Source organism: Colobus angolensis, unplaced genomic scaffold, assembly GCF_000951035.1.
Source record: "Colobus angolensis palliatus isolate OR3802 unplaced genomic scaffold, Cang.pa_1.0 Scaffold61, whole genome shotgun sequence".
NCBI classification, from domain to species: domain Eukaryota; kingdom Metazoa; phylum Chordata; class Mammalia; order Primates; family Cercopithecidae; genus Colobus; species Colobus angolensis.
In genome coordinates, this window is record NW_012119710.1 from 6,632,706 (window position 1) to 6,658,222 (window position 25,517).

The window sequence follows — 25,517 nt, forward strand, 5'->3', positions numbered from 1 at the left end:
GTGTTAGCCAGGATGGTCTCGATCTCCTGATCTCGTGATCCACCCGTCTCGGCCTCCCAAAGTGCTGGGATTACAGGCTTGAGCCACCGCGCCCGGCCCAGAAAATCTAGTCTTAAGGGGAAATAACAAGTTTCACTTTATGTCTCTTCAACCCCCTGACTTCAGGAATTCTTTTTTTGTGTGTGTGTGTGAGAGCAAATGTAATCTGTTTAAATCTAAGTAAGTGGTAGCTGGCTGCGGTGGCTCATGCCTGTAATCCCAGCACTATGGGAGGCTGAAGCAGGTGGATCATGAGGTCAGGAGATCAAGACCATCCTGGCTGACACCGTGAAACCCCGTCTCCACTAAAAATACAAAAAATTAGCCCAGCATGGTGGCGTGCGCCTGTAGTCCCAGCTACTCGGGAGGCTGAGGCAGCAGAATCTCCTGAACCTGGGAGGTGGAGGTTGCAGTGAGCTGAGATTGTGCCACAGCACTCCAGCCTGGGCCACTAAGCGAGACTCTGTCTCAAAAAAAAAAAAAAAAAGTAAGTGCCAAACCTGGAAAGGTATTAGGCTGGACTTGTAATTATGACTCCTGACTGTCTGCCAAAGTCAGCTGAAGGTTTGTAGTGTAATCTTTTTGATGCATATGGCATGGAGAAGAATCTTTTTTTCCTTAAGTCTCCAAGTTATGAGACCATTTACTGTAGCCTGCCTAACAGCTTCATTCTTTCCCCACTCATACATTCTTTTTCCTTCCATTTTTTTTTGTTTTCTCACTTATATGTAGATATTATGGGTAACTCTTGAGCCTAAAAAAAACAAAGTAGAACCCTTTTCTTTCCCTGTTTTCCTGTGATAGTTAAGAAGAAAGCTCTCAAAGGTTGTAGAGGAGAGGCTCTGGACCATCCAGCTGGTACTGACTGCACTTCTATTTGGACTGGACACCATGGCATAGAAAGAGAAACAGGCTTTGGAATGGCATAGACCTGGGTTTAAATTCAAAATTTGCTATTAACTGTGAGACCTAGGGTAGTTTCTTCACCCATGAGTCTTATTTGCAGTAAAACTTCCTTAGGGTTGTTGTAAGGATTGCCAAGATAGTAAATGTAAAACATTCAGTAATCATTAGTTTGTTTCACATTCTCTTTCTCCAAGGTGATAAATTGTTAAGGCCTCCAATACAGAATCAAGAACTTATTATGTCAGATGTGTAATGATGTGATGACTTCCAAGCACTAGAGCAGTACCCTTTGTCCCAGAAACACTGGTATAGGTGGGACCTCCTAGTAAATAGATTAGGAGTAGGGAAACCAGCCCATTCACCCCTTAGAACCTAGTTATGTTTTTGATCCAGTTGATTTCATCTACTAGTTCACAAAATAGTTTGAGGCTGAGACATACTGTGAAGTAATGTAATTGGAAGTGTTAAACCAACTTTTGAAACAACTTAATACCTGACATTTGTATATAATGTTGTCTCACCTGATCCTCACAACTCTGAGTTAGACTGGGCTAATGTCCTAACTCCTGGGAAGCGGCAATTTTGTTTTTCTTTTTCCCCAATTTGGTTCCTGGAAACGGGGTAAATGGATTTGGCATCTTACAAGTGAGAACATGACAGGGTTTACTGCCATTGTTGGGTAGTAGTAAAGCCAGAACTGGGACCAGTCTTCTGAATTGTGTTCTATCTCATATGGCCTCTGCTTCTGCCCTCTTTCAGGCAGAATATCTCCCCATGCTTTTAGACCTAGGAATCTGATCTTTTTGTTTAATTGTGCTGTCTTCTTTTCCAAATTAGAGCCAGGTAGTCAGCTTTAAGAAGATGGTGGAAGCTAATGTTTCTCCGGATACTGCTTTCTGACCTAGAACCCTGAGCATGTTTCCTATCTCCCTTCCTAACCTTCTTCACTGAATTTAAGTTGCAGGGCCATTTATGGCCATCTCTACACTTTCTCTTTGCAGCAGGGAATGTCACTGTATCCCCCATGGTAGCAGTAATTTGGGCTTTTATTAGCAAAGAAGATTATAGGGTGGATGCTGCTGGAGTGGTAATTGCACTTCAGACCCTGTTGAAATTCAGTAACTGGAAGAGTCTCTTTTTGAGCTCAGAGTCCTCTTGGTGTGGAAGGTTCATAGGTCATTGTACATAGTGGATAAGGGCAAGTACTTAAGAAATGGAGATGAAAGGGGAGCACTTTTGTTTTGTTTTGTTTTTTTAAATAAGGGTGCTTATTCAAGAAAGACCTTTGGGTGGCCTAATGGAATGTAGGTTGGGAATATGAGAAAGTGGCAATGGGTTTTAGACTGAAAGGAAGAAGAGTTGGTAAGTGATTATGGGAACTCCAAGCTGGGGTAGGAGGAATTTAGGGAAGGGCGACCACGTTCTTTAAACTTAGGGACTGGATTCATTCAGGAGTTTATTGGGCACTTATTAATCAGTTCCTTTGGGTACTCTTGCTTGCTGACTTCTGCATACACTCTAAGGCAAACAGGACCAAGCATTTGTGCTTGGTGGGGCTCTGGGGAGCGTGGGAAAGGGAACTGAAGCAAAAGGCTCAGCCTAGGCTAGTTCCCACTTGTCTTCCCCACACAACTTTTGCATTGGTTTCTCAATGTCTTTGTGGGCATGCTGGGACTGGGCTTTGAGGTTTCTGCCTTACGGGTGGGAAGGGAGGGGGAAGGGCATTCCAATAGCAGTTTTTTTCTTTTTCCCCAATTTGGGTGCTGGAAACAGGGTAAATGGATTTTTATGCATATTATAACCTGTTCTGGTTATATATGGAAATACAAGTAGAGGAACTCACACGACAGTAGAATCCAGGTTTTAATGAAAACAACATCCAAGGCCTAGGTATCTGAACACAGCAAGGTCTAAAGGGCACTTGTCTGTCACATTAAGCAATTCCAAGTCATATTTTAAATTATTTCCTTTCATTCCTTATGTTGCCCCTTGCTCTTCTTGTTTCTATGTATTGGGTATATTTTATTTTCCTCTCATTCCCATTTTTCCTTCAAATATTTCTGCAGCTCTCTCCTTCCTGCTTCCTCCTTGCTGTGGTGGCTGGGATGCTTCTTCCATGATTTTTTGAATCTAGACTGGGCTGTTCTCTGTGTTAAACCAATCAGTTGCGACCTTCTCTTAACAGGTGTGTATGGAAATATGTTTATTAAGAATGAAAAATATTTTTAAGAAATAGGTATTTTTATTCCTCTCATGTCATAGCAGAAAAAAATCTTTTTAAATACCTTTTATCTTTATGGGTTGGTGAGAGGGTGGGAATTGGGGAGAATATTTATTTCAAAACCTGTCTTTCAACATTGTATATTTTGGACTGGCATAAAGTCTCTCAGAGCTGTAAGAGAGAAAAAAACCCATTGAGTCCAACAGAGTATCACTAATGCCTGTTAAACCTCCTGTTTATATAATGGTATGGAGAACTCTTCATTTCTATATAACTATATTTTATTGTATAGATTGCACACATAGACCCTTAGATACTTGGATATTTATCCTGAGTTGGAACAAATAAAGAGGTAAAAATATAGTCTATTTAGAACAAGGGTGCCCAATCTTTTGGCTTCCCTGGGCTACACTGAAAGAAGAATTGTCTTGGGCCATACATAATGTACACTAAGAATAGCCAATGAGCTAAAAAAAAAATCTCATAATGTTTTAAGAAAGTTAGCAAATTTGTATTGGGCCGCATTCAAAGATGTCCTGGGCTGCGTGTGTCCCGCAGGCTGTGGGTTGGACAAGCTTGAGTTAGAGATTTCTGCTGGATTACAGAGATGTAGGAACTTCAGCCATTGACTTGTGGAGGTTAGGATATGAACTACTGTGAGGTGCACTTTCAGAGGTTGAGGCTAATACTTCTTTTCCTACTTCCCAAGGAGGTGAAGTTTCCTTAAACTTCAGTGCTTTTTTACACAGAGTTTTTTGTGGTTCTATTACTCTGTTGTCTCCATTAGTCAAGGAATACGTTTTGCCATCAATATTATATTTAACAAACTATAGTAGTATAGTTTTGGAAAGTAGAAAGGCCCTTTTATGAATGTATTATTATATTTTTGGAGGCAGAGTCTTGCTCTGTTGCCCAGCGTAGAGTGCAGTGGTGCCATCTCGACTCACTGCAACCTCCGTCTCCTGGGTTCACGCAATTCTCATGCCTTAGCTGGGATTACAGGTGCCTACCACCATGCCTGGCTAATTTTTGTTTTTTTAGTAGAGATAAGGTTTCCCCATGTTGGCCAGGCTGGTCTTGACCAAGTGAACCTGACCTCAAGTGATCTACCCACCTTGGCCTCTTAAAGTGCTGGGATTACAGGTGTGAGCCACTGCGCCCAGCCTACTTTGACTTCTTTTTTTTTTTTTTTTTTTCCCCTGAGACGGAGTCTTGCACTGTGTTTCTGGCTGGAGTGCAATGGTGCAATCTTGGCTCACTGCAACCTCTGCCTCCTGGATTCACACTATTCTCCTGTCTCAGTCTCCCGAGTTGATGGGATTATAGGCGTACACTACACCCTGCCAATTTTTTTTTTTTTTTTTTTGAGACAGAGTCTTGCTCTGTCACCCAGGCTGGAGTGTAGTAGCGCCATCTCAGCTCACTGTAAGTTCCACCTCCCGGGTTCATGCCATTCTCCTGTCTCAGCCTCCCAAGTAGCTGGGACTACAGGCTCCCGCCACCACGCCCGGCTAATTTTTTGTATTTTTAGTAGAGACAGGGTTTCACCATGTTAGCCAGGATGGTCTCGATCTACTGACCTCGTGATCCACCCGCCTCGGCCTCCCAAAGTGCTGGGATTACAGGCCTGAGCCACCGTGCCCAGCCTTTTTTTGTATTTTTTTAGTAGAGACGGGTTTCACTATGTTGGCCAGACTGGTCTCGAACTTCTGACCTCCCAATCCGCCTGCCTCAGCTTCCCAAAGTGCTGGGATTACAGGCGTGAGCCACAGCGCCTGGCCTTTTCATTTCTTAATTGGCATTTTAGTTTAGCATAGTAATTTTTTTTTAAAAGTTTGCTGCCACTTCAGCAGTTTTAATGTTAGATGTGGGAGAGTTTAAGTAAGATCTGTATTGCCCTATTATCTCTAAAAGTGGCTTGTCCCTGCAGGATAATGAATGCTTGTCTGTACCATGGAGTTACACATTTCACTGAGTTGATACCAGCAGATTTTTTTCAGGGAAAAATAATCCAATCACATAACTACAGCACCTCACCACATTCTCCCTCTCCCAAGTGTAGAGACTTAGATTTAATTGCACCGTTCCTTTCAGTAGTTATTTCTGGTAGGATGTTGAAGAGAGCATAGTGGGCAAAGGATTCTGCTTGAACAGACACTGGTGATGGGCTCCCAGGCTTGGTGGTGGCTTGCTTTCTGCACTGCAGTAAAACCACAAGAGGGCATCTTTGGCTCTGGGATTAATAATTCATCTTCTTCTCTGACCTGTGACCTTTTCTCTCCTTTCTCTTACCCTTTCCCGGTAGTGTGAAGTGAGGGGGTCTCTCTCCCTCCTTCTCCTTCCTCTGTGATTCACCTTCCCTTTTACCCTGCCCTGCGGCGGCTCCGCCCCTTACCTTCATGGACGACTCAGAGGTGGAGTCGACCGCCAGCATCTTGGCCTCTGTGAAGGAACAAGAGGCCCAGTTTGAGAAGCTGACCCGGGCGCTGGAGGAAGAACGGCGCCACGTCTCGGCGCAGCTGGAACGCGTCCGGGTCTCACCACAAGATGCCAACCCACTCATGGCCAACGGCACACTCACCCGCCGGCATCAGGTAACCCCTCTCTCCATCAGATGTGCAGGTAGGACTTTGACATGATCACAGAGAGGCTATGATCCTTTTTGGGAAGCTACTCTCCTTTTGGTGATGGGCTATCTAGTGCCCGTTCTTCCAGGGATTTTTTTCCAGAGGTGTTAAATGCTGATAAGAGACAAGGAATATTGCTGCTGGACTGAGTTGGGTGGAGTTACTATCTCTAGAAGCATCCATCTGACTTCCTGTTTTGCTGGAGTAGGTTTTTTGGGATGGGCTACAATTCAAGTAATGGTAGATAGTGTAGTTTGCAGCTGTACTCAAGTTACTTTTCTGATTTTTTTTTCCTTGGTATCAAAAAATCAGGAAAGTAAATGCCCATGTAGTGGTTGGGCATTTTGTGCGCTTAGCTCTAGTTCAGTCTCCCTGAGGGAACAGTCTGTACCCAGGTGTGGCAGTATCCGTAAATCGTGTACTCCTGCTCTATATTGTCCTTGTGTGCTCTTTTTGTTGGCTATGTAAATCATGTGTTGGAGGAAGGGGTCATTGTTAATTCTGTTGGTTAGAGTTGGAGAGGGAGCATCATGCTGCTGTTTAACCCAAATAACCACAGGAGCCAGTGGTCTCTGGGTTGGCTGACTCTGTGATGTGACTTGGGAGAGCTGGTGTTAGAAATAAGAAGTATCTTATGTTTCCTCTGGTTTTTCTAGTCTGACTTTGCTGTGATGTAATCTGTCTGAGGTTTTGTCTGTCTTCCTGTGTGTGTGTGTGTGCATGTGTGTGTGTGGTAGGCATTGCCTGATAGATTTCATCTTATGAGAGGTTTCTGGGTGGGAACCAGAACAGTGCTCATGCCCTTACAGTCCTTTTCATTGAGTAATATTTATTTATTTATTTATTTATTTATTTATGAATGAATGAATGAATGACAGAGTCTCGCTCTGTCTCCAGGCTGGAGTGCAGTGGCGCAATTTTGGCTCACTGCATCCTCCGCCTCCTGGGTTCAAGCGTTTCTCCTCCCTCAACCTCCCGAGTAGCTGGGACTACAGGTGCGTGCCACCACACCCAGCCGATTTTTGTATTTTTAGTAGAAATGGCGTTTCACCATGTTGGCCAGGATGGTCTCGATCTCTTGACCTTGTGATCCGCCCGCCTTGGCCTCCCAAAGTGCTGGGATTACAGGCGTGAGCTACCGCACTGGCCGAGTAATTTTTTTTTTTTTTTTTTTTTAAGATGGAGAAAGTCCCTCATACTGAGGAACCTTGCAAAAAGAACAGAATTCCAATTGGAGGATCAAGGAGTCTGAGGGAGGCAGCATGCTTGCAGTGTTCCTGGGATTTTTACAGGAACTACAATAGAAAGTTAGGTATGAAATTATATTGAAAGAGGAAAGCAGGACTGCTCAGGTTTGGAGGTCATGGGGAATTCCAGGATTCAGTATGTGGTTTCTCTCTTATTTTTAACTTCTGCTTAGCAGTAAAACCACACCCTTCCTTCTTCCTGAAAGTAATGTTTAACTTCCTCTCCCTGCAGCATTACACTCTATGTAATGGGAGTGGGGTGGAGGAAGAGTCTCCCAAAGTGGTTGGATCTCACTGTTCTACTGGAAAAGGAGCAGGCAAATACATTTTTATGTGGTATAAAGATTATTTCCTGCTGCTTAAGACAGAGCAACTTCTGGATGACATTTTGGAATGTATTCTGTGGCTCTAATAATTGTTGGTAAAGATGTTGAGCCTTCTCTTTTCTTGAGAGGAGTTGGGGTGCTTGTTTTTATACTTGGAAAGGGAGACTTGTATCTCTTGCTTTTTTCTTTAATTAAATTTCTATTTTTTACATTAGGACATGATAGCCATCTTGCTTCTTTCTTTAAAAAGCTGCCGGGAATGGGAGTTTCCAGTGGTAGTACTGCATGAAGATTCATGAGACTATAAAGCTCTTTGGAAACTCCCCAACTTAGCCCTTCCAACTTTCCTTACATTTTTATGGCTTTCCAAAAAGGTTGCATGTAGGGGAAATTATCTAGGTCTGTGCTGTTTATTCAGCATATAGTTTTTGAGCACCTGTTATGTGCAGGCACTGCTCAAGGCACTAGGAAATATATCACTAAACTAATCCCAAAAACCCTCTGCCCTCATGGAGCTTACATTCTTATGTTCCAGAGACCCTGTCTGCCAGAGTTCCAGGCCTGATTTTCAATTTTGAGGAAAGCGCTAAGACTAAAGAGTGATATGGTTCTTTTATGAGTACTGACACAAGGACTCCAGGCCACACATATCTTCTTGAAAGCCCTCTTCCTGTTTGAAAAAAGGATCATTTGTGTTTGGTAGAGCAAAAGAAGGCCACAAAATGAATTGTCTTCTTGTGGACTGTGTTTCAGAACGGCCGGTTTGTGGGCGATGCTGACCTTGAGAGACAGAAATTTTCAGATTTGAAACTCAACGGACCCCAGGTAATTCTTTGGCTCAAGACGTGGGTTGCTTCATTCATCTTTTCTTATTTCCCCAGCCTATAAGAGCATATTTGTGTCTTGTAAAGTGCCTGGCACATTGTACACACTCGTCAATTAGTTTCTTTCATTTACGAAAACAAAGAAGTGGAGCTCCAAAGTGTATCTGTAGTTTTGTTTTGAAATGAATTTTAATGACCATTGATCTTTATGACTATTCCTTTTCCCCACTGCCACCCCATTTGATCCCTAAGTGCTGCGTTTCTTTTCTAGAGACAGTAGGCTTCTACTCTGCAGCAGAAAACGCTACCTAAAATCTGGCTGGTCTTGAGCCTTTTAGATAGTGTCTGAAGAGTAACATAAAGCCAGTCAAAAGATGGCTCTTACTGGGATTTTCAGGTTTGTCTTAAAAGTTCTTTATTTTTGGCCAGCTATGGTGGCTTATGCCTGTAATCCCAGCACTTTGGGAGGCTGAGGTGGGCAGATCACCTCAGGTCAGGAGTTCGAGACCAACCAGACCAACATAGAGAAACCCCATCTCTACTGAAAATACAAAATTAGCTGGGCGTGGTAGCACATGCCTGTAATTCCAGCTACTCGGGAGGCTGAGGCAGGAGAATTGCTTGAACCCGGGAGGTGGAGATTGGTGACCTGAGATCATGCCATTGTACTCCATCCTGGGCAACAAGAGCAAAACTCCATCTTAAAAAAAAAAAAAGTTCTTTATTTTAGGCTGGGCGTGGCATCTCATGCCTGTAATTCTAGCACTTTGGGAGGCCAAGGCAGAGCAAAACTCCGTCTCAAAAAAAAAAAAAAAAAAAAAAAAGGTCTTTATTTTGGCCAGGCATGGTCTGCTCATTCCTGTAATTCCAGCACTTTGGGAGGCTGAGGCTGGAGGATTGCTTGAGCCCAGGAATTCAAGACCAGCCTGGGCAACATAGTGAGACCCTGTCTCTACAAAAAAAAGTAAAATTAGCCAGGCACGGTGGCATAAGCCTGTAGTTCTAGCTACTTAGGAGGCTGAAATGGTAAGATTACTTGAGCCTGGGAGGTTGGGGCTCCAGTGAGCTATGATCATGCCACTGCACTCTAGCTTGTGTGACAGAGTGAGACCCTATCTCAAATAAATAAAAGTTATTTATTTATTGGGTGAGCTGCTCTTTTGAGGGGTCACTCAGATATAGATGAAACTGCAGTTAACACAGTTCCTGTTCACTTAGATGACCACAGCTGGGAAGTTAAATCTACTGTCTGTCACTTGGATGTTGATGTGGCTCTAGTTAACTCAGTTCATGTTTGTTAAATGACTACAACTGGGAAATTATGTCTGCTGTCCTTTTGTATAAGTTCAAAAGATGACAGCCACCCATCTAAAAATCCTGAGGCCTATAGAAGATGCATGAGGAGTCCCTGTTTCCAGGGTCACTACTTAACACTTCTTATTAGGATGGCTTGTTAATACATAGTGCTTAATAGTAGTTTCTTCTCTTTTCTCTTTTGCATATAGGATCACAGTCACCTTCTATATAGCACCATCCCCAGGATGCAGGAGCCGGGGCAGATTGTGGAGACCTACACGGAGGAGGATCCTGAGGGAGCCATGTCTGTAGTCTCTGTGGAGACCTCAGATGATGGGACCACTCGGCGCACAGAGACCACGGTAAACTAAGACGTGTGTAAGATCTGGAAGTGATAAGAGGTCTTTTATTCTCTATTAGGGGAGGGGTTAAGCACTTAATTAAAATGGAGGACTGATATGCCGTTATTGATCTGATTGCATAAAGTGATCTCTGGCCAGATAGAAAGGGTGAAGAGATATGGGAAAATCTAATGGCATAGGGAAGAGAGAAGGTATATCAAGGTCTATAGTAGCTTCCCTTATAGGCATAGTTACTGTCAGGGCAATTTTCCTACTTGGGGACTTCCTACAGGATGGAAAGAAAGATAGATGGTAGGCCTTAAGGCATTTCTAGGTGAAGTGTCCTAGGGATGTAAAGGTTTGTTTCTTTTAGAGTGGTATAGAATTTAATTGTTCATGGCTGGGCGCGGTGGCTCATTCCTGTAATCCTAGCACTGTGGGAGGTGGAGGTGGGTGGATCATGAGGTCAGGAGTTCGAGACCAGTCTGGACAACATAGTGAAACCCCGACTTTACTAAAAACACAAAAAATTAGCCAGGTGTGTTGGTGTGTGCCTGTAATACCAGCTACTCGGGAGGCTGAGGTAGGAGAATCACGTGAACCCGGGAGGCGGAGATTTCAGTGAGCTGAGATCACACCATTGCACTCCAGCCAGGGCGACAGTAGGAGACTCCGTCTCAAAAAAAAAAAAAAAAAAAAAAAAAGAATTTAATTGCTCACTTCCTTAATTAGTTTTTCTTTTTCTTGTCTCCTACTTGCAGGTCAAGAAAGTAGTGAAGACTGTGACAACACGGACAGTACAGCCAGTCGCTATGGGACCAGACGGGTTGCCTGTGGATGCTTCATCAGTTTCTAACAACTATATCCAGACTTTGGGTCGTGACTTCCGCAAGAATGGCAATGGGGGACCTGGTCCCTATGTGGGGCAAGCCGGCACTGCTACCCTTCCTAGGAACTTCCACTACCCTCCTGATGGTTATAGCCGCCACTATGAAGATGGTTATCCAGGTGGCAGTGATAACTATGGCAGTCTGTCCCGGGTGACCCGCATTGAGGAGCGGTATAGGCCCAGCATGGAAGGCTACCGGGCACCTAGTAGACAGGATGTGTATGGGCCCCAACCCCAGGTTCGGGTAGGTGGGAGCAGCGTGGATCTGCATCGCTTTCATCCAGAGCCTTATGGGCTAGAGGATGACCAGCGTAGTATGGGCTATGATGACCTGGATTATGGTATGATGTCTGATTATGGCACTGCCCGTCGGACTGGGACACCCTCTGACCCTCGTCGGCGCCTCAGGTAGGCAGGAATAGGGAAGAAAAGGGTCTTTCCAAAACCAGGGGTAAGGGGTAGCTTTTCCTTCAACTTCTAAGAGCTTTTGGGATCAGAGATACTTGTGGCCTCCTCCCCTCTGCTTTTTTTTGGGGTGAAAGGCTACCCCGTTTTTCCCTTTTCTGACTTGGCTTAGTATTGACTTGCTATATATATAAAATATAAATGTGTATACATATATATATTATAAATATATATAATTTTTTAAATGAAAATAATATATTCTAATTTTATTTTTTAGAGACAGAGTCTTGCTGTTTCACTCGGGCTGGAGTGCAGTGGTGCCATCTTGGTTCACTGCCACCTCCACTTCCTGGGTTCAAGTGTTTCTCGTGTCTCAGTCTCCCTAGTTGCTGGGACTACAGGCAAGCACCATCACGCCCGGCTAATTTTTATGGTTTTAGTAGAGATGTGGTTTCACCCTGTTGGCCAGGCTGGTCTCAAACTCCTGACCTCTGGTGATCCACCCGCCTTGGCCTCCAAAAGTGCTGGGATTACAGGCATGAGCCACCACGCCTGTTCCACAAGTTGTTTTCTATAATTTGAATATATGGGCCAAGCACGGTGGCTCATTCCTGCAATCCCAGCGCTTTTGGAGACCTAGGTAGGTGGATCACCTGAGGTCCGGAGTTCGAGACCAGCCTGACCAACATGGAGAAATCCCGTCTTTACTAAAAATACAAAATTAGCTGGGCATGGTGACACATGCCTGCAATCCTAACTACTCGGGAGGCTGAGGCAGGAGAATCATGTGAACCCCGGGGGCAGAGGTTGTGGTGAGCCAAGATCGTGCCATTGCACTCTGGCCTGGGCAACAAGAGCGAAACTCCATCTCAAAAAAAAAAAAAAAAAAAATGAAAACAACTTGTGATTGTTATTAGTCTATGTCCTGAAGACTGAATTTTGCTTCTGCTTCTGTGCTGAAGTTTTTGCTGTTTCTGGCTAAGATGTGACTCTCTTCTGTTGTTAGGCAGAGGATTCTGATGTCTGGGGCCATGGAATTCTTGCTCACTTCTTCTTGGGAATTTCTTTAGCTTCTGGTTTGGTATTAAGAACAGAGTCGGTCGGGAATGGTGGTTCACACCTGTAATCCCAGCACTTTGGGAGGCTGAGGCGGGCAGATCACGAGATCAGGAGATCAAGATCATCCTGGCTAACACAGTGAAAGCCTGTCTCTACTAAAAATACAAAATGAGCCGGGTATGGTGCCTCGTGCCTGTAGTCCCAGCTACTCAGGAGGCTGAGGCAGAAGAATCACTTGAACCCGGGAGGCAGAGGCTGCAGTGAGCCAAGATGCCTCCACTGCACTCCAGCCTGGGCAACAGAGTGAGACTGTCTCAAAACAAAACAAAACAAAGTTGAAGGTTTTAGGAATACAGGACCAAAAGAGACAGTTAAGGATATATAGAAGAACTTTCTTGTGGTGGTTTTAATCCCAAAGTTAAAAACAAACTTTGACCTCACAAGGGCCTTGACATTCTGTGCTTAGGGTCTTATTATTTGATTGTAAAGTGAAATTGTGGTGGCATCCTTGGGTGGGGGTCGGGGGGTACATTAGCAACACTCTGAAAGGTCACTAAGCAGCTGCCTACTCTGACTTTACTACTTGTCCCTGGAGATTTCTTTGGTGATGTGAAAAAAGGAGTGATTGATGTTTGGACTGGTATATGGTTTGCCTTGTTGCCTTGAGAGAATGCTTTAGAATGGGGTCGACAGACCCCTGAAAAGGACCATGTAGAACTATTTTAGGCTTTGCAGGCCATATATCATCTTTGTCATATGTTGTTGTTCTTTTTTTCAAACAATCTTTTAAAAATATAAAAAGCATTCTGGGGGTGTACAAAAACAGGTTTGGCCCATGGGTTGCCAATGCTGCTTCAGAATAAATTAGAAACAGTGTTTTCCACGCAAAGAGAAATGATAAGAAACAAGGGATGATTTATGGTTGTCTTGATGGTAAGGATATCCTAGTAGCTGTTGCTGAATTTCTCTATATGAGGTCATGACCTTTTAAAGCAAATGCCTTGGTGCTAATTTTCCTCATGTATTAGGTAGCTTTGGTTAAGAGTGAACAGGGCTGGGCCTAGGGATAGAGGCCCCATTATCTAAGACTGAGTCACTCACCTTTCAGGTGTCTTGGATAGCTAATCCAACTCTCATGTGAGTCATTTTTATTCCTCCAGGAGCACCAGACCTCGGCTGGTGCAACCTAGAACAGTGGTAGATAACAGCCATCATTGAAGCAGTCTGTCCAGGGTGTTGGCTCTACTGCAAGTCTGCTTTTTCTGACTTCCTCATTAGTAAAGAGTGATTGGACCCAGATGGGTGTGGGTGGCCAGGTCATTCTCTGCCGTCCCTAGTTGTGCTAGTTCACGTAGAGTTTTGGGCCGTTCTTGGTTGGGTTTGTTCCAGGGTAGCAATGGACTTGGACTAGCAAGAATATTTGCTGCTTACTGTTCTAGGCTAGAAGAGTAATACAAGGTCAAACTTAAACAGTGAGGCAGTGATTAGTGGAAAAAGTACTGAACCCTGAGACCTTGGTTCTAGTTGTGCCTTTGCCATTAGCTAAGTAGCCTCAAGCAAGTCATTTGGTCTTCCTGGGCACAGCTTTGTTACTTGTAAAACAGACGAAAGAATGTCCAATCCACTGCCTCTATATAGAGAAAGATATAAGATAGAGTTGTTTGGAAATTTTGGTTATGGTAATTGTTCTTATAATTCTGTATATTAATAATAGAGGTTAAACATGTTCAATACGGAGCCTGAAAAACCCAGAGAAGCATACCATCTATTGATAAAGGACCACTGTTAACATTTTCTTGCATATCCTTTGAGGTTTTTTTATTGTACATGTAACTGTATCCTATTTTCCCTCTACAAAAATGGAATCTTAACATACTGCTCAATAGCCTACTTTTAAAACTTAGCTATCTAAGCTATTCATTTTGTTTCTGTGTTTGTTTGCTTGTTTGTTTGTTTTTTGAGATGGAGCCTTGCTCTGTTGCCCAGGCTGGAGTGCAGTGGTGCGATCTCGGCTCACTGCAACCTCCACCTCCTGGGTTCAAGTGATTCTCCTGCCTCAGCCTCCCAAGTAGCTGGGATTACAGGTGCCCACCACAACGCCCAGCTAATTTTTATATTTTTAGTAGAGATAGGGTTTTGCCATGTTGGCTATGCTGGTCTTGAACTTCTGACCTCAGGTAATTCGCCCACTTCAGCCTCCTAAAGTGCTGGGATTACAGATGTGAGCCACCAGGCCTGGTCCTGTTTCCGTGTTATTTTAAGACCATCTTGGTCATGTTTTACTAAATGCTTTGTCTATCTGAATCACTGTTGCATAGTTGATGTTGATACCTGTGAGGCAGCTCTTCTGCCCAGGGCAACCTTGAGTATTTGGTGACAGTGGGAGTGGTTTTGTAGAACAAACAACAGCTTATTTGGAGAGCTCCACACAATAGATTCTCCTCTCCTGTGGGAGCCAGAAAGAGATGAGCTCACAGATAATGGGTTTCTTTCTTCCTGGTAGTTATGAATAAATAATAGTGTGACAGACTCACCCTCTAGTGGTTGTTGGTAGTACTGAAACAGGAAGAATTGTCTCCTGGTTTGATTTTTCTTACTTTCAATTGCTTTCTCTGTTCCTAGTGGCTGGGCTTCCCAAATGTGATGTTGGTGAATAGGCTCCATTTTGAAAGAACTGGAGGTATTGTCTTTAGAAATTGGAGGATGGAATCTTTCCGCTAACGCATTTGTTGAGTAGCAGACATGACCTTGGGATGACTGTGAAAAATTACTTTTCAAGTTTATACTTCATCAGTACCAAACCCAGATCCTCCTGTAATGTAGCAGGAAGCCCTTTATTAGTTTTTCTCTATCAATCCATCTTTTATAATTTCCAAAATAGGATAAGGAGAAGCTTAAATATGAAATATATTTAAAGGTCTTAACCCACCAGTTGTTTCCTGTGTATAAATGCCTAATTTCCTGTTTGGTTAAGGAACTGTTCTCAGACTTCTGTGGCATTGAGTCAGTTACTTTGGTTAATTCTGCTTTTTGAGAGTTTATCCTGATCTCTACCTAGAAAAGTTAATAGCTGTCAGGTATCATTCAAATAAATGATAAGTAATAAGGATTTGGTTCTTTCTTTTTGATTAGCCTATCCTGAATGCTTGTTACTTTCTAAGCCTGCAGACTTCAAAGAAAAAAGTGTAGTTTTAATTAAATCGTAGGTGCCTTTAAGATTATTATCTTTTATTTTTCCTAACCCATTGAGGAAAATTGGTCAGTATATTATTCATGCAAAGGAAAGAGAAGATGAGCACACTGAAACTCCATTTAATCCTGCTTTGCAGATGAGGGTAATGGGAATGTCCAGGAAGCTAGCCATAACGACTTGATGTATTCTCTTGGTTATTCCAAAACTTCTCAGGAGCTACGAAGACATGATTGGTGAGGAGGTGCCATCAGATCAATACTATTGGGCTCCTTTGGCCCAGCATGAGCGAGGAAGTTTAGCAAGCTTGGATAGCCTGCGCAAAGGAGGGCCCCCACCTCCTAACTGGAGACAGCCAGAGCTGCCAGAGGTGATCGCCATGCTTGGATTCCGCTTGGATGCTGTCAAGTCCAATGCAGCTGCATACCTGCAACACTTATGCTACCGCAATGACAAGGTGAAGACTGACGTGCGGAAGCTCAAGGGCATCCCAGTACTGGTGGGATTATTAGATCATCCCAAAAAGGAAGTGCACCTTGGAGCCTGTGGAGCTCTCAAGAATATCTCCTTTGGACGTGACCAGGATAACAAGATTGCCATAAAAAACTGTGATGGTGTGCCTGCCCTTGTGCGATTGCTCCGAAAGGCTCGTGATATGGACCTTACTGAAGTCATTACTGGTGAGTTCTAGGCCTAAGGAAAATTGCTAAGTCCCTGTTACTCTCTGGTGATGTTAAGAACTAGAGGGATTTCCAGACCTTTTACTTTTGATGGAAGGTTGTGAACTGGTGGCCTTGGGTCAAATCCATCTCACAGATTTATTTGGATCACACAGCATTTTTGAAATTTTAAAGAACTGGTTGCTGATGTTTAAAATTCAGAAGATTTCACTTAAAATTCCAGATTCTTGGCTTCTGTTAAAAATGTGGAAAAGTTGTTAACAATGGATCTCTTTTCTTTCCTAGCAGTATTTGGTCTGAACTGATTGGAGCATGTGTTCTCTAATTTACACTAATCTCCAACACATTCTATTATCTGACCAACTATAGCCGTTTAGGATGTTGTTTCCCAAACATGGAGCTGTCAACTGCTATTTTTTCACATGCTTGTAATTTCTTTTAAATATCTTCCTCTCTTGACTCACCTGCTTGGCCCATATAGACATTTAAGCCTGTGGTCCTTGCTTTATTATAGAGCAGTAGTTTTTCAGATTGTGGGTTGTGATCTATTTGTGTGATCCATTAGTGAATAAAACACAATTTTGTGGAGCATAATCAGCATTCCAAGGGAAAGGAATAAAGAAGAAGTAATATAGACCATTGCTTCTCAGTTGTGGGCCATTTTGCCTGCCCTGCCCCGCCCTGAGGACATTCGGACATTTGTAGTGTTGGAGATATTTTTGGTTGTTATAACTTCGAACAGGAGAGAGGGAGTGCTACTGGCATCTAGTGAGTAAAGGCTAGGTATACTGCTAAACATCCAGCAATAGACAAGACAGCTCCTCATAGCAAAGAATTATCTGGCTCAAAATGTCAGTGTTGCTGAGGTTGAAAAACTCTGGTATAGATAGATCAGAGAGCATTGCTTATCGTTAAATATTGCTTTACAAAACCTTATTTCATGATCTGTATGTTTATTTTTGAGCTGTAATGTAGAACATGTTTCTTGCTGAGGTTCGCAAACAAAACTTGAATATTACTACAAGGTATTTGGTCACTGGGGAAGACTGAGAAATGCTATAATAGGGGATTCTCTTTGATGTTCTTCAGACATGTCTTGAATGCTCAAGAGCCATCTGATGAGTTGTCTCTTCCAGGAACCCTGTGGAATCTTTCATCCCATGACTCAATCAAAATGGAGATTGTGGACCATGCACTGCATGCCTTGACAGATGAAGTGATCATTCCTCATTCTGGCTGGGAGCGGGAACCTAATGAAGACTGCAAGCCACGCCATATTGAGTGGGAATCGGTGCTCACCAACACAGCTGGCTGCCTTAGGTAACAATAGGGGCTTTGAGAATATGAAGGGGTGAATTTTTGAGGACCGACTTAAATTTCCTTAAAAAACAATTAAAATTGTTTAGCCTATTCTTTAGCCTCCATTCCTATCTGTATTGCATACTGTAACTCCAACCTGTCTTTCTACCTTTGTTGCTATTCTGTTATGTATACCGCATGTATCTATATCAGTTTTTTTGCTGTTCCCCACACATCCTCTTCACTTTTATGCCTCTTTGACTTTGTTCATCTACTTTGGTAAGCTTTTGTTCAGCATCTACCACATGTAAGGTGGTCTAGTCCTGGACTTGTCTATGTCCTTGCCCTAGTTATCTGTATTTCAAGTCAGGCTGTGATAAATGCAGCAAAAGGGGTACAGAGCACTAGGAGGTTAGGGCATGGGTGAGGAAGGTCTGTTCTTTCTGTGAATGCCTTTCTCTTTTTATTTATCTTTTTGTGGTTAAACTCAAGTGCCTTTATTTTATTAAAGTTTTCCTGAATTATTTTTATATCCTATACATGCTGCTATATAATCTTTCTCTCTTTGGAATACACCTCTGTGCTCTGTTCTACATATGTATTATACTTCCATACAAGAAGTGTATATTCCATCTTGAATTACTGCATCTGGTATGTATCATTAACCCCTACCCCACAGTGATATAAACATTCAGAAGGCGGGGACTGTTAATCAACTTTCTCTGAACTGCAGTACCTTGCTTATGATAGGTATTCACTATTATAGTGAGTTGAAAAAAAAATTCAGGAATCTTGTAGGTGTTGAGGGATATTTAAGAGAGGATTTCTGGATTTGAGTCATCTGGAAGCTTCTGGTTTCCCCTCAGGAATGTAAGCTCAGAGAGGAGTGAAGCTCGCCGGAAACTTCGGGAATGTGATGGTTTAGTTGATGCCCTCATTTTCATTGTTCAAGCTGAGATTGGGCAGAAGGATTCAGACAGCAAGGTAAGTGCTTGTCTTACCTTTAATGACTGAGTGAATTCCATTCACCACAACTATGAAGTATCTGTAGGTCAGAGACCTATCATCTCAGGCTTTCAAGTAATGTTAACTATTTTTACTGGCCCCTACCCCTTATTTTTGAGACAGAGTCTTACTCTGTTGCCCAGGCTGGGGTACAGTGATGTGATCTCAGCTCACTGCAACCTCCGCTTCCTAGGTTCAAGTGATTCTCGTGCCTCAGCCTCCCAAGTAGATGGGATTATAGGCGTGCACCACCACGCCCAGCTAATTTTTGTATTTTTAGTACATTTCACCATGTTGGCCAGGCTGATCTCAAACTCTTGACCTCACGTGATCCAGATCCATCCACTTCAGCCTCCCAAAGTGTTGGGATTACAGGCGTTAGCCACTGTGCCCAGTGAAGCCCCTACTCCTTAAAGTGGGCATTCAACTTAAAAGAAAACATGTGTTTTGTTTGTTTGTTTTTTTGAGATGGAGTCTGGCTCTGTCGCACAGGCTGGAGTACAGTGGCATGATCTCGGCTCACTGCAACCTCTCCCTCCTGGGTTCAAGCGATTCTCCTGCTTCAGCCGAGTAGCTGGGATTACAGGCACCTGCCACCATGCCCAGCTAATTTTTGTATTTTAGTAGAGACAGTGTTTCACCATGTTGGCCAGGCTGGTTTTGAACTCCCGACCTCAGGTGATCCACCTGCCTTAGCCTCCCAAAGTGCTGGGATTATAGGTGTGAGCCACTGTGCCCAGCTTTTTTTTCTTTTTTTAAAAATCTGTCACCTATATATTTTAAAGCTGCTTAGCTGTCTTTCAAAATTGTACATTGTCTAAGTAGTAAGAATGATGATCCAAGTTTCAGTCACACACCAAGTAGTGGCAGAAGCCAGTAAGTCCATAGTTGGGCCTTCCATTAGCCTGAGGCTACAGGGATTTCAAGAAGCCTGGAGCGCTTAAGAGGCATCCTGAGAAGTTATGGATTGGGTTATGCATTTGAATATCAACATTTTAATACCTGAGCCATGGAAACCTGTACTTGTGGAGAAATCACAATAGACATTCTTTTTTCTCATTGGCCCTTTTATCTTGTGTACCTAAGCTTGTAGAGAACTGTGTTTGCCTCCTTCGGAACTTATCGTATCAAGTTCACCGGGAGATCCCACAGGCAGAGCGTTACCAAGAGGCAGCTCCCAATGTTGCCAACAATACTGGGCCACATGCTGCCAGTTGCTTTGGGGCCAAGAAGGGCAAAGGTGAGTCTTGGTTCCTGTTTCTTACTCTTTAATGTGGGACAGGGAAAGGAAGGAACACTTTAGCTTAAGGTACAAAATACTTGGCAAGCAGTATGGGAGTCTGCCTGGTTACAGATGTCTTTTTGCTTTGCTGCTTCTCCTGTGTTGTGTGCTTCATTCAAGGTTTGGTGGTGGGGTGGTGGTGGTGTGTTGGTGGTGATGGTGGTGGTGGTGGTGGTATCAATGAGTGGGGCAGTGGAAAATGAGAACTCAACTAATCTGGGACCTTCTTCCCCATACGTCCTTTGCGTTTTCTGTGTTTTTCTTTTCTTCTCTGTGCTTCCCTGCTTATTTGCCCATGATTCTGCTGACATCTTTCTCCTGCATTTTTCTTATTTCTTTTCCCTTCTCTGCTTTCTGCCTTGGGTGATGCACTGGAAGATGAGTGGTTCTCCAGAGGTGAGTGGAGTCTTTTAAGGTGCTTATCTACTTCTAATTTGCATGTTTTGGTTTTAACTTCCCTAGTATGTCCTTGCCTAACCTTTCCCTGTCTATGCATGTAGGAAAGTTCAGTTGAGGAAGACACTGAAACAGGTTTAGCTCTTTGGAGCTAATAGCTCATGGCATGCTGTTTCTGGGCAGCAGTCCCCATTATCAGAGCTCAGGACAATAGCATCAACAATGGTCATCCTCATCTTACCTATCTGCTGCCTGTTTTCTATCCTTGTTTCTGAATAGTCCCCTGCTGGAACAAGTTGCCCCCACCCGCCCTTTGCCCCTCGTGGTGCATCTGTGATCAAAAGGTTCTGACCGAAGAATGAAAAATGTGCCAGGTGGAATCTTTTCTGTTTTAAACTGACTTACCCCTTTTCCTGCCCTTTTTCGTTTTTATAGGGAAAAAACCCATAGAGGATCCAGCAAATGACACAGTGGATTTCCCTAAAAGAACGAGTCCAGCTCGGGGTAAGTTGTCTTCTCAGTCTCCAGAGGTCTCATAAACATAGTACAAAGATAAGATATTTGGTAACCTAACAGCAGACTTTATGTAATATGTTTATTGTCCTCTCTTTACCAACTTACAGATTGAAATGATTGTGAAAGTATTGGGAAGCTGTATGGTATTACAGCAGTAACTTACAAAGGACTGCTTGTTAAGGCAGTTATTCAGGTTACTTGAGGATAGAATAAGGTCCTGATGGTGGTCTAGAGCAGAAATTTGGGAACCATAAATGACCACTGCAGTGCCTGAGACTTAAACCTCACTTATAAAAGAAGCTCCTTTACTAAGAAAGATACTTTTTAGGCTGGGCGCGGTGGCTCATGACTGTAATGCCAGCACTTTGTGAGGCTGAGGCGGGCAGGTCAGATGTTTGAGACCAGCCTGGCCAACATAGTGAAACCCTGTCTCTACTAAAAATGCAAAAATTAGCTGGGCATGGTGGCGGGTGCCTGTAATCCCAGCTACTCAGGAGGCTGAGGCAGGAGAATCGCTTGAACCCGGGAGGCGGAGGTTGCAGTGAGTTGAGATCGTGCCACTGCACTCCAGCGTGGGCGACAGATAGAGACTCCGTCTCAAAAATTAAAAAAAAGATAATTTTTACACCTTACTATAAGAAATTTGGATCTTTATATTCATCAATACAGTGAGTCCAAAGTTCACAGCTCTCCATGGATATAAAAATTGTAAACGTTTAATCTGTAATGGACCATTGTAGTAATTGCAAAGATGGGAAGAATGACTGGGTTAAGTTAGAAATAATTGATTTGAGATGAGGAATTTTTAACCTTGAGTGCTGTCAATGAGCTAAATGGAGCCCCTGAGCACTCATGGTAGAACCAAAGGCAAAGCTATGGGGGAGGAGGCAAGAAGGAAGGAAAGAGAGGAGTTGAGTATAATGAGTTGATATTTGTTCCACTCTTACCATGGATTCATTAGTCTTTTTTTTTTTTTTCTGAGACGGAGTCTCACTCTGTTGCCCAGGCTGGAGTGCAGTGGCGTGAACTTGGCTCACTGCGAGCTCTGCCTCCCAGGTTCACGCCATTCTCCTGCCCTTAGCCTCCCGAGTAGCTGGGACTACAGGCGCTCACCATCACGCCCAGCTAATTTTTTGTATTTTTAGCAGAGACGGGGTTTCACCGTGTTAGCCAGGATGGTCTCAGTCTTCTGACCTCATGATCTGCCCGCCTCGGCCTCCCAAAGTGCTGGGATTACAGGTGTTGAGCCACTGCGCCTGGCCTCATTATTCTTAAGACATGGAATTTGGCCTCTAAATTTGCTGTAGAGAGTGTGAGAGAGTTTAGGGAACCTGATGGTATAGAAGCATAAATCCATCAACCGGGAGTATTAAGGCTGGACTCCAGCCAGCTAGAGCCTGGTTTATTGGTACTGATTAGCACCTTCTGCTTTCTTTTTCTCTTTTGTGCAGGCTATGAGCTCTTATTTCAGCCAGAGGTGGTTCGGATATACATCTCACTTCTTAAGGAGAGCAAGACTCCTGCCATCTTAGAAGCCTCAGCTGGAGCTATCCAGAACTTGTGTGCTGGGCGCTGGACGGTAAAGTACCTTTTAGAAAATGGATTTGGAGATGGGAAAACTTAGATAACTAGTTTGCTGCCATTTGTAATTTGTTCTACCCCTTTCTATGTGTTATTCTAGTATGGTCGATACATCCGCTCTGCTCTGCGTCAAGAGAAGGCTCTTTCTGCCATAGCTGACCTCCTGACTAATGAACATGAACGGGTGGTGAAAGCTGCGTCTGGAGCACTGAGAAACCTGGCTGTGGATGCTCGCAACAAAGAATTAATTGGTGAGGAATTGAATGCTAACTATTACCTCAAAATTTAGTACAGTGTTTGTAGTCCAGCAGTGCCTAATAATTTATTGAATTTATTGAAATGACTGAAGGGAAGGACCCTCCCCCACTTCATAGTTCCTGAATGCGAGAGTTGGTAAGGGTTTTAATTTAATGGTTCTTGGAAAGAAAACAAGTGACGACTCTTCAAAAATAGAATAATAATTGCTATTATTTGTTGAGCACTTACTTTGTTACTAGGTATTGTTAAACGCTTCTGTGTTTTCATTTAATCCTCACCACTTTACAAAGGTCCATTTTTTTTTTATAGGATAAGGAAATTACTTAACTCATGGAAGTTAAGTAAATTGCCCAGAGTTAATGTAGCTAGTTAGTAGCGGAGCCCAGTTGTTTATTTATATTTTAAATTCATAATAACTCTTCTATCAAATTATTATAATATTCAAGATATTTTCATTAGAGTATCTGAAAGGACTGTGTAGCTTATCTAATATACAGTATTTACACTTTCAATGTGGTTGAAGTAGAAAAGAAATAAAGGAATAGGTAGGACAGTAAATTCATGGCTATTTCAGGTCCTTAGCCCTTTTGAGATGATAATCCTATAGAATAATGAAGTTGATTCTTATGGACAGCACCTACACTTGATATGATTAATGCAATTAAGTATAATGTAAGGCTCTTCATGACCTGACTTGATCTTTTCTCCCTGCATACATTCTGTCTGACTAGGTAAACATGCTATTCCTAACTTGGTAAAGAATCTGCCAGGAGGACAGCAGAACTCCTCTTGGAATTTCTCTGAGGACACTGTGGTCTCTATTTTGAACACTATCAATGAGGTTATCGCTGAGAACTTGGAGGCTGCCAAAAAGCTTCGAGAGACACAGGGTATTGAGAAGCTGGTGTTGATCAACAAATCAGGGTGAGCTTACCACCTAAAATTACAATCACAAGAATTTGAGTGAGTGGGGAGTTGTTTCCTCCTTTTGGTTACTAAGAAAAAGGAAGCCGGGCGCGGTGGCTCATGCCTGTAATCCCAGCACTTTGGGAGGCCAAGGCAGGCAGATCACGAGGTCAGGAGATCGAGACTATCCTGGCTAACATGATGAAAACCTGTCTCTACTAAAAATAGAAAAAATTAGCCAGATGTAGTGGCAGGCGCTTGTAGTCCCAGCTACTCGGGAGGCTGAGGCAGGAGAATGGTGTGAACCCGGGAGGCGGAGCTTGCAGTGAGCCAAGACCGCGCCACTGCACTCCAGCCTGGGCGACAAAGCAACACTTCATCTCAAAAAAAAGAAAAAGGAAATTTCCCCTTATTTACATGTAAAGTGTGAAGACCTATTGCTCTATTATCTGCCTTGATGTTGATCCATAAATTGATAATAGGCTCTTATGTCAGACTTTTTTTGTGTCACTATTTGGGATAGAATACAGCATTTGGTAAAAATTTGATTTAACCCATTTTGGCATTTATATTCTTGTTTGTTTGAGACAGACTCTTACTCTGTCACCCAGGCTGGAGTGCAGTGGTGCAGTCTCAGCTCACTGCAACCTCCACCTCCCGGGTTCAAGTGATTCTCCAGGCTCAGCCTCCTGAGTAGCTGGGACTACAAGTGTGTGCCACCATGCCCAGCTACTCTTGTATTTTTGTGGAGATGGGGTTTCACCGTGTTATCCAGGATGGTCTCCATCTCCTAACCTCAGGTGATCCACCTGCCTTGGCCTCCCAAAGTGCTGGGATTACAGGCATAAGCCACCATGCCCAGCTTTTTTTTCTTTTTTTAAAAATCTGTCACCTATATATTTTAAAGCTGCTTAGCTGTCTTTCAAAATTGTACATTGTCTAAGTAGTAAGAATGATGATCCAAGTTTCAGTCACACACCAAGTAGTGGCAGAAGCCAGTAAGTCCATAGTTGGGCCTTCCATTAGCCTGAGGCTACAGGGATTTCAAGAAGCCTGGAGCGCTTAAGAGGCATCCTGAGAAGTTATGGATTGGGTTATGCATTTGAATATCAACATTTTAATACCTGAGCCATGGAAACCTGTACTTGTGGAGAAATCACAATAGACATTCTTTTTTCTCATTGGCCCTTTTATCTTGTGTACCTAAGCTTGTAGAGAACTGTGTTTGCCTCCTTCGGAACTTATCGTATCAAGTTCACCGGGAGATCCCACAGGCAGAGCGTTACCAAGAGGCAGCTCCCAATGTTGCCAACAATACTGGGCCACATGCTGCCAGTTGCTTTGGGGCCAAGAAGGGCAAAGGTGAGTCTTGGTTCCTGTTTCTTACTCTTTAATGTGGGACAGGGAAAGGAAGGAACACTTTAGCTTAAGGTACAAAATACTTGGCAAGCAGTATGGGAGTCTGCCTGGTTACAGATGTCTTTTTGCTTTGCTGCTTCTCCTGTGTTGTGTGCTTCATTCAAGGTTTGGTGGTGGGGTGGTGGTGGTGTGTTGGTGGTGATGGTGGTGGTGGTGGTGGTATCAATGAGTGGGGCAGTGGAAAATGAGAACTCAACTAATCTGGGACCTTCTTCCCCATACGTCCTTTGCGTTTTCTGTGTTTTTCTTTTCTTCTCTGTGCTTCCCTGCTTATTTGCCCATGATTCTGCTGACATCTTTCTCCTGCATTTTTCTTATTTCTTTTCCCTTCTCTGCTTTCTGCCTTGGGTGATGCACTGGAAGATGAGTGGTTCTCCAGAGGTGAGTGGAGTCTTTTAAGGTGCTTATCTACTTCTAATTTGCATGTTTTGGTTTTAACTTCCCTAGTATGTCCTTGCCTAACCTTTCCCTGTCTATGCATGTAGGAAAGTTCAGTTGAGGAAGACACTGAAACAGGTTTAGCTCTTTGGAGCTAATAGCTCATGGCATGCTGTTTCTGGGCAGCAGTCCCCATTATCAGAGCTCAGGACAATAGCATCAACAATGGTCATCCTCATCTTACCTATCTGCTGCCTGTTTTCTATCCTTGTTTCTGAATAGTCCCCTGCTGGAACAAGTTGCCCCCACCCGCCCTTTGCCCCTCGTGGTGCATCTGTGATCAAAAGGTTCTGACCGAAGAATGAAAAATGTGCCAGGTGGAATCTTTTCTGTTTTAAACTGACTTACCCCTTTTCCTGCCCTTTTT

The 25,517-nt window shown here is 43.3% G+C and overlaps 1 protein-coding gene across 23 annotated transcripts in view; it reads left to right on the plus strand.

Moving 5' to 3' along the window:
- The window catches only part of CTNND1 (catenin (cadherin-associated protein), delta 1), a 98,249-nt gene that overhangs the window by 60,859 nt on the left and 11,873 nt on the right, over positions 1-25,517 (plus strand). For 5 of the 23 annotated variants that reach the window (XM_011963454.1, XM_011963456.1, XM_011963450.1 and 2 more), the window contains exons 2-12: positions 8,120-8,191; positions 9,696-9,848; positions 10,589-11,124; positions 15,587-16,050; positions 17,187-17,370; positions 18,216-18,333; positions 19,441-19,594; positions 20,468-20,536; positions 22,000-22,127; positions 22,230-22,380; positions 23,119-23,311. In XM_011963454.1, coding sequence (XP_011818844.1) covers positions 9,732-9,848; positions 10,589-11,124; positions 15,587-16,050; positions 17,187-17,370; positions 18,216-18,333; positions 19,441-19,594; positions 20,468-20,536; positions 22,000-22,127; positions 22,230-22,380; positions 23,119-23,311 — 2,114 coding nt within the window. In that variant the 5' untranslated portion in view covers positions 8,120-8,191; positions 9,696-9,731. Of the gene's footprint in view, positions 1-3,011; positions 3,131-5,471; positions 5,761-8,119; positions 8,192-9,695; positions 9,849-10,588; positions 11,125-15,586; positions 16,051-17,186; positions 17,371-18,215; positions 18,334-19,440; positions 19,595-20,014; positions 20,033-20,467; positions 20,537-21,999; positions 22,128-22,229; positions 22,381-23,118; positions 23,312-25,517 lie in introns of all 23 variants that reach the window. The other 18 variants (XM_011963437.1, XM_011963434.1, XM_011963438.1 and 15 more) reach the window with 9 other exon arrangements.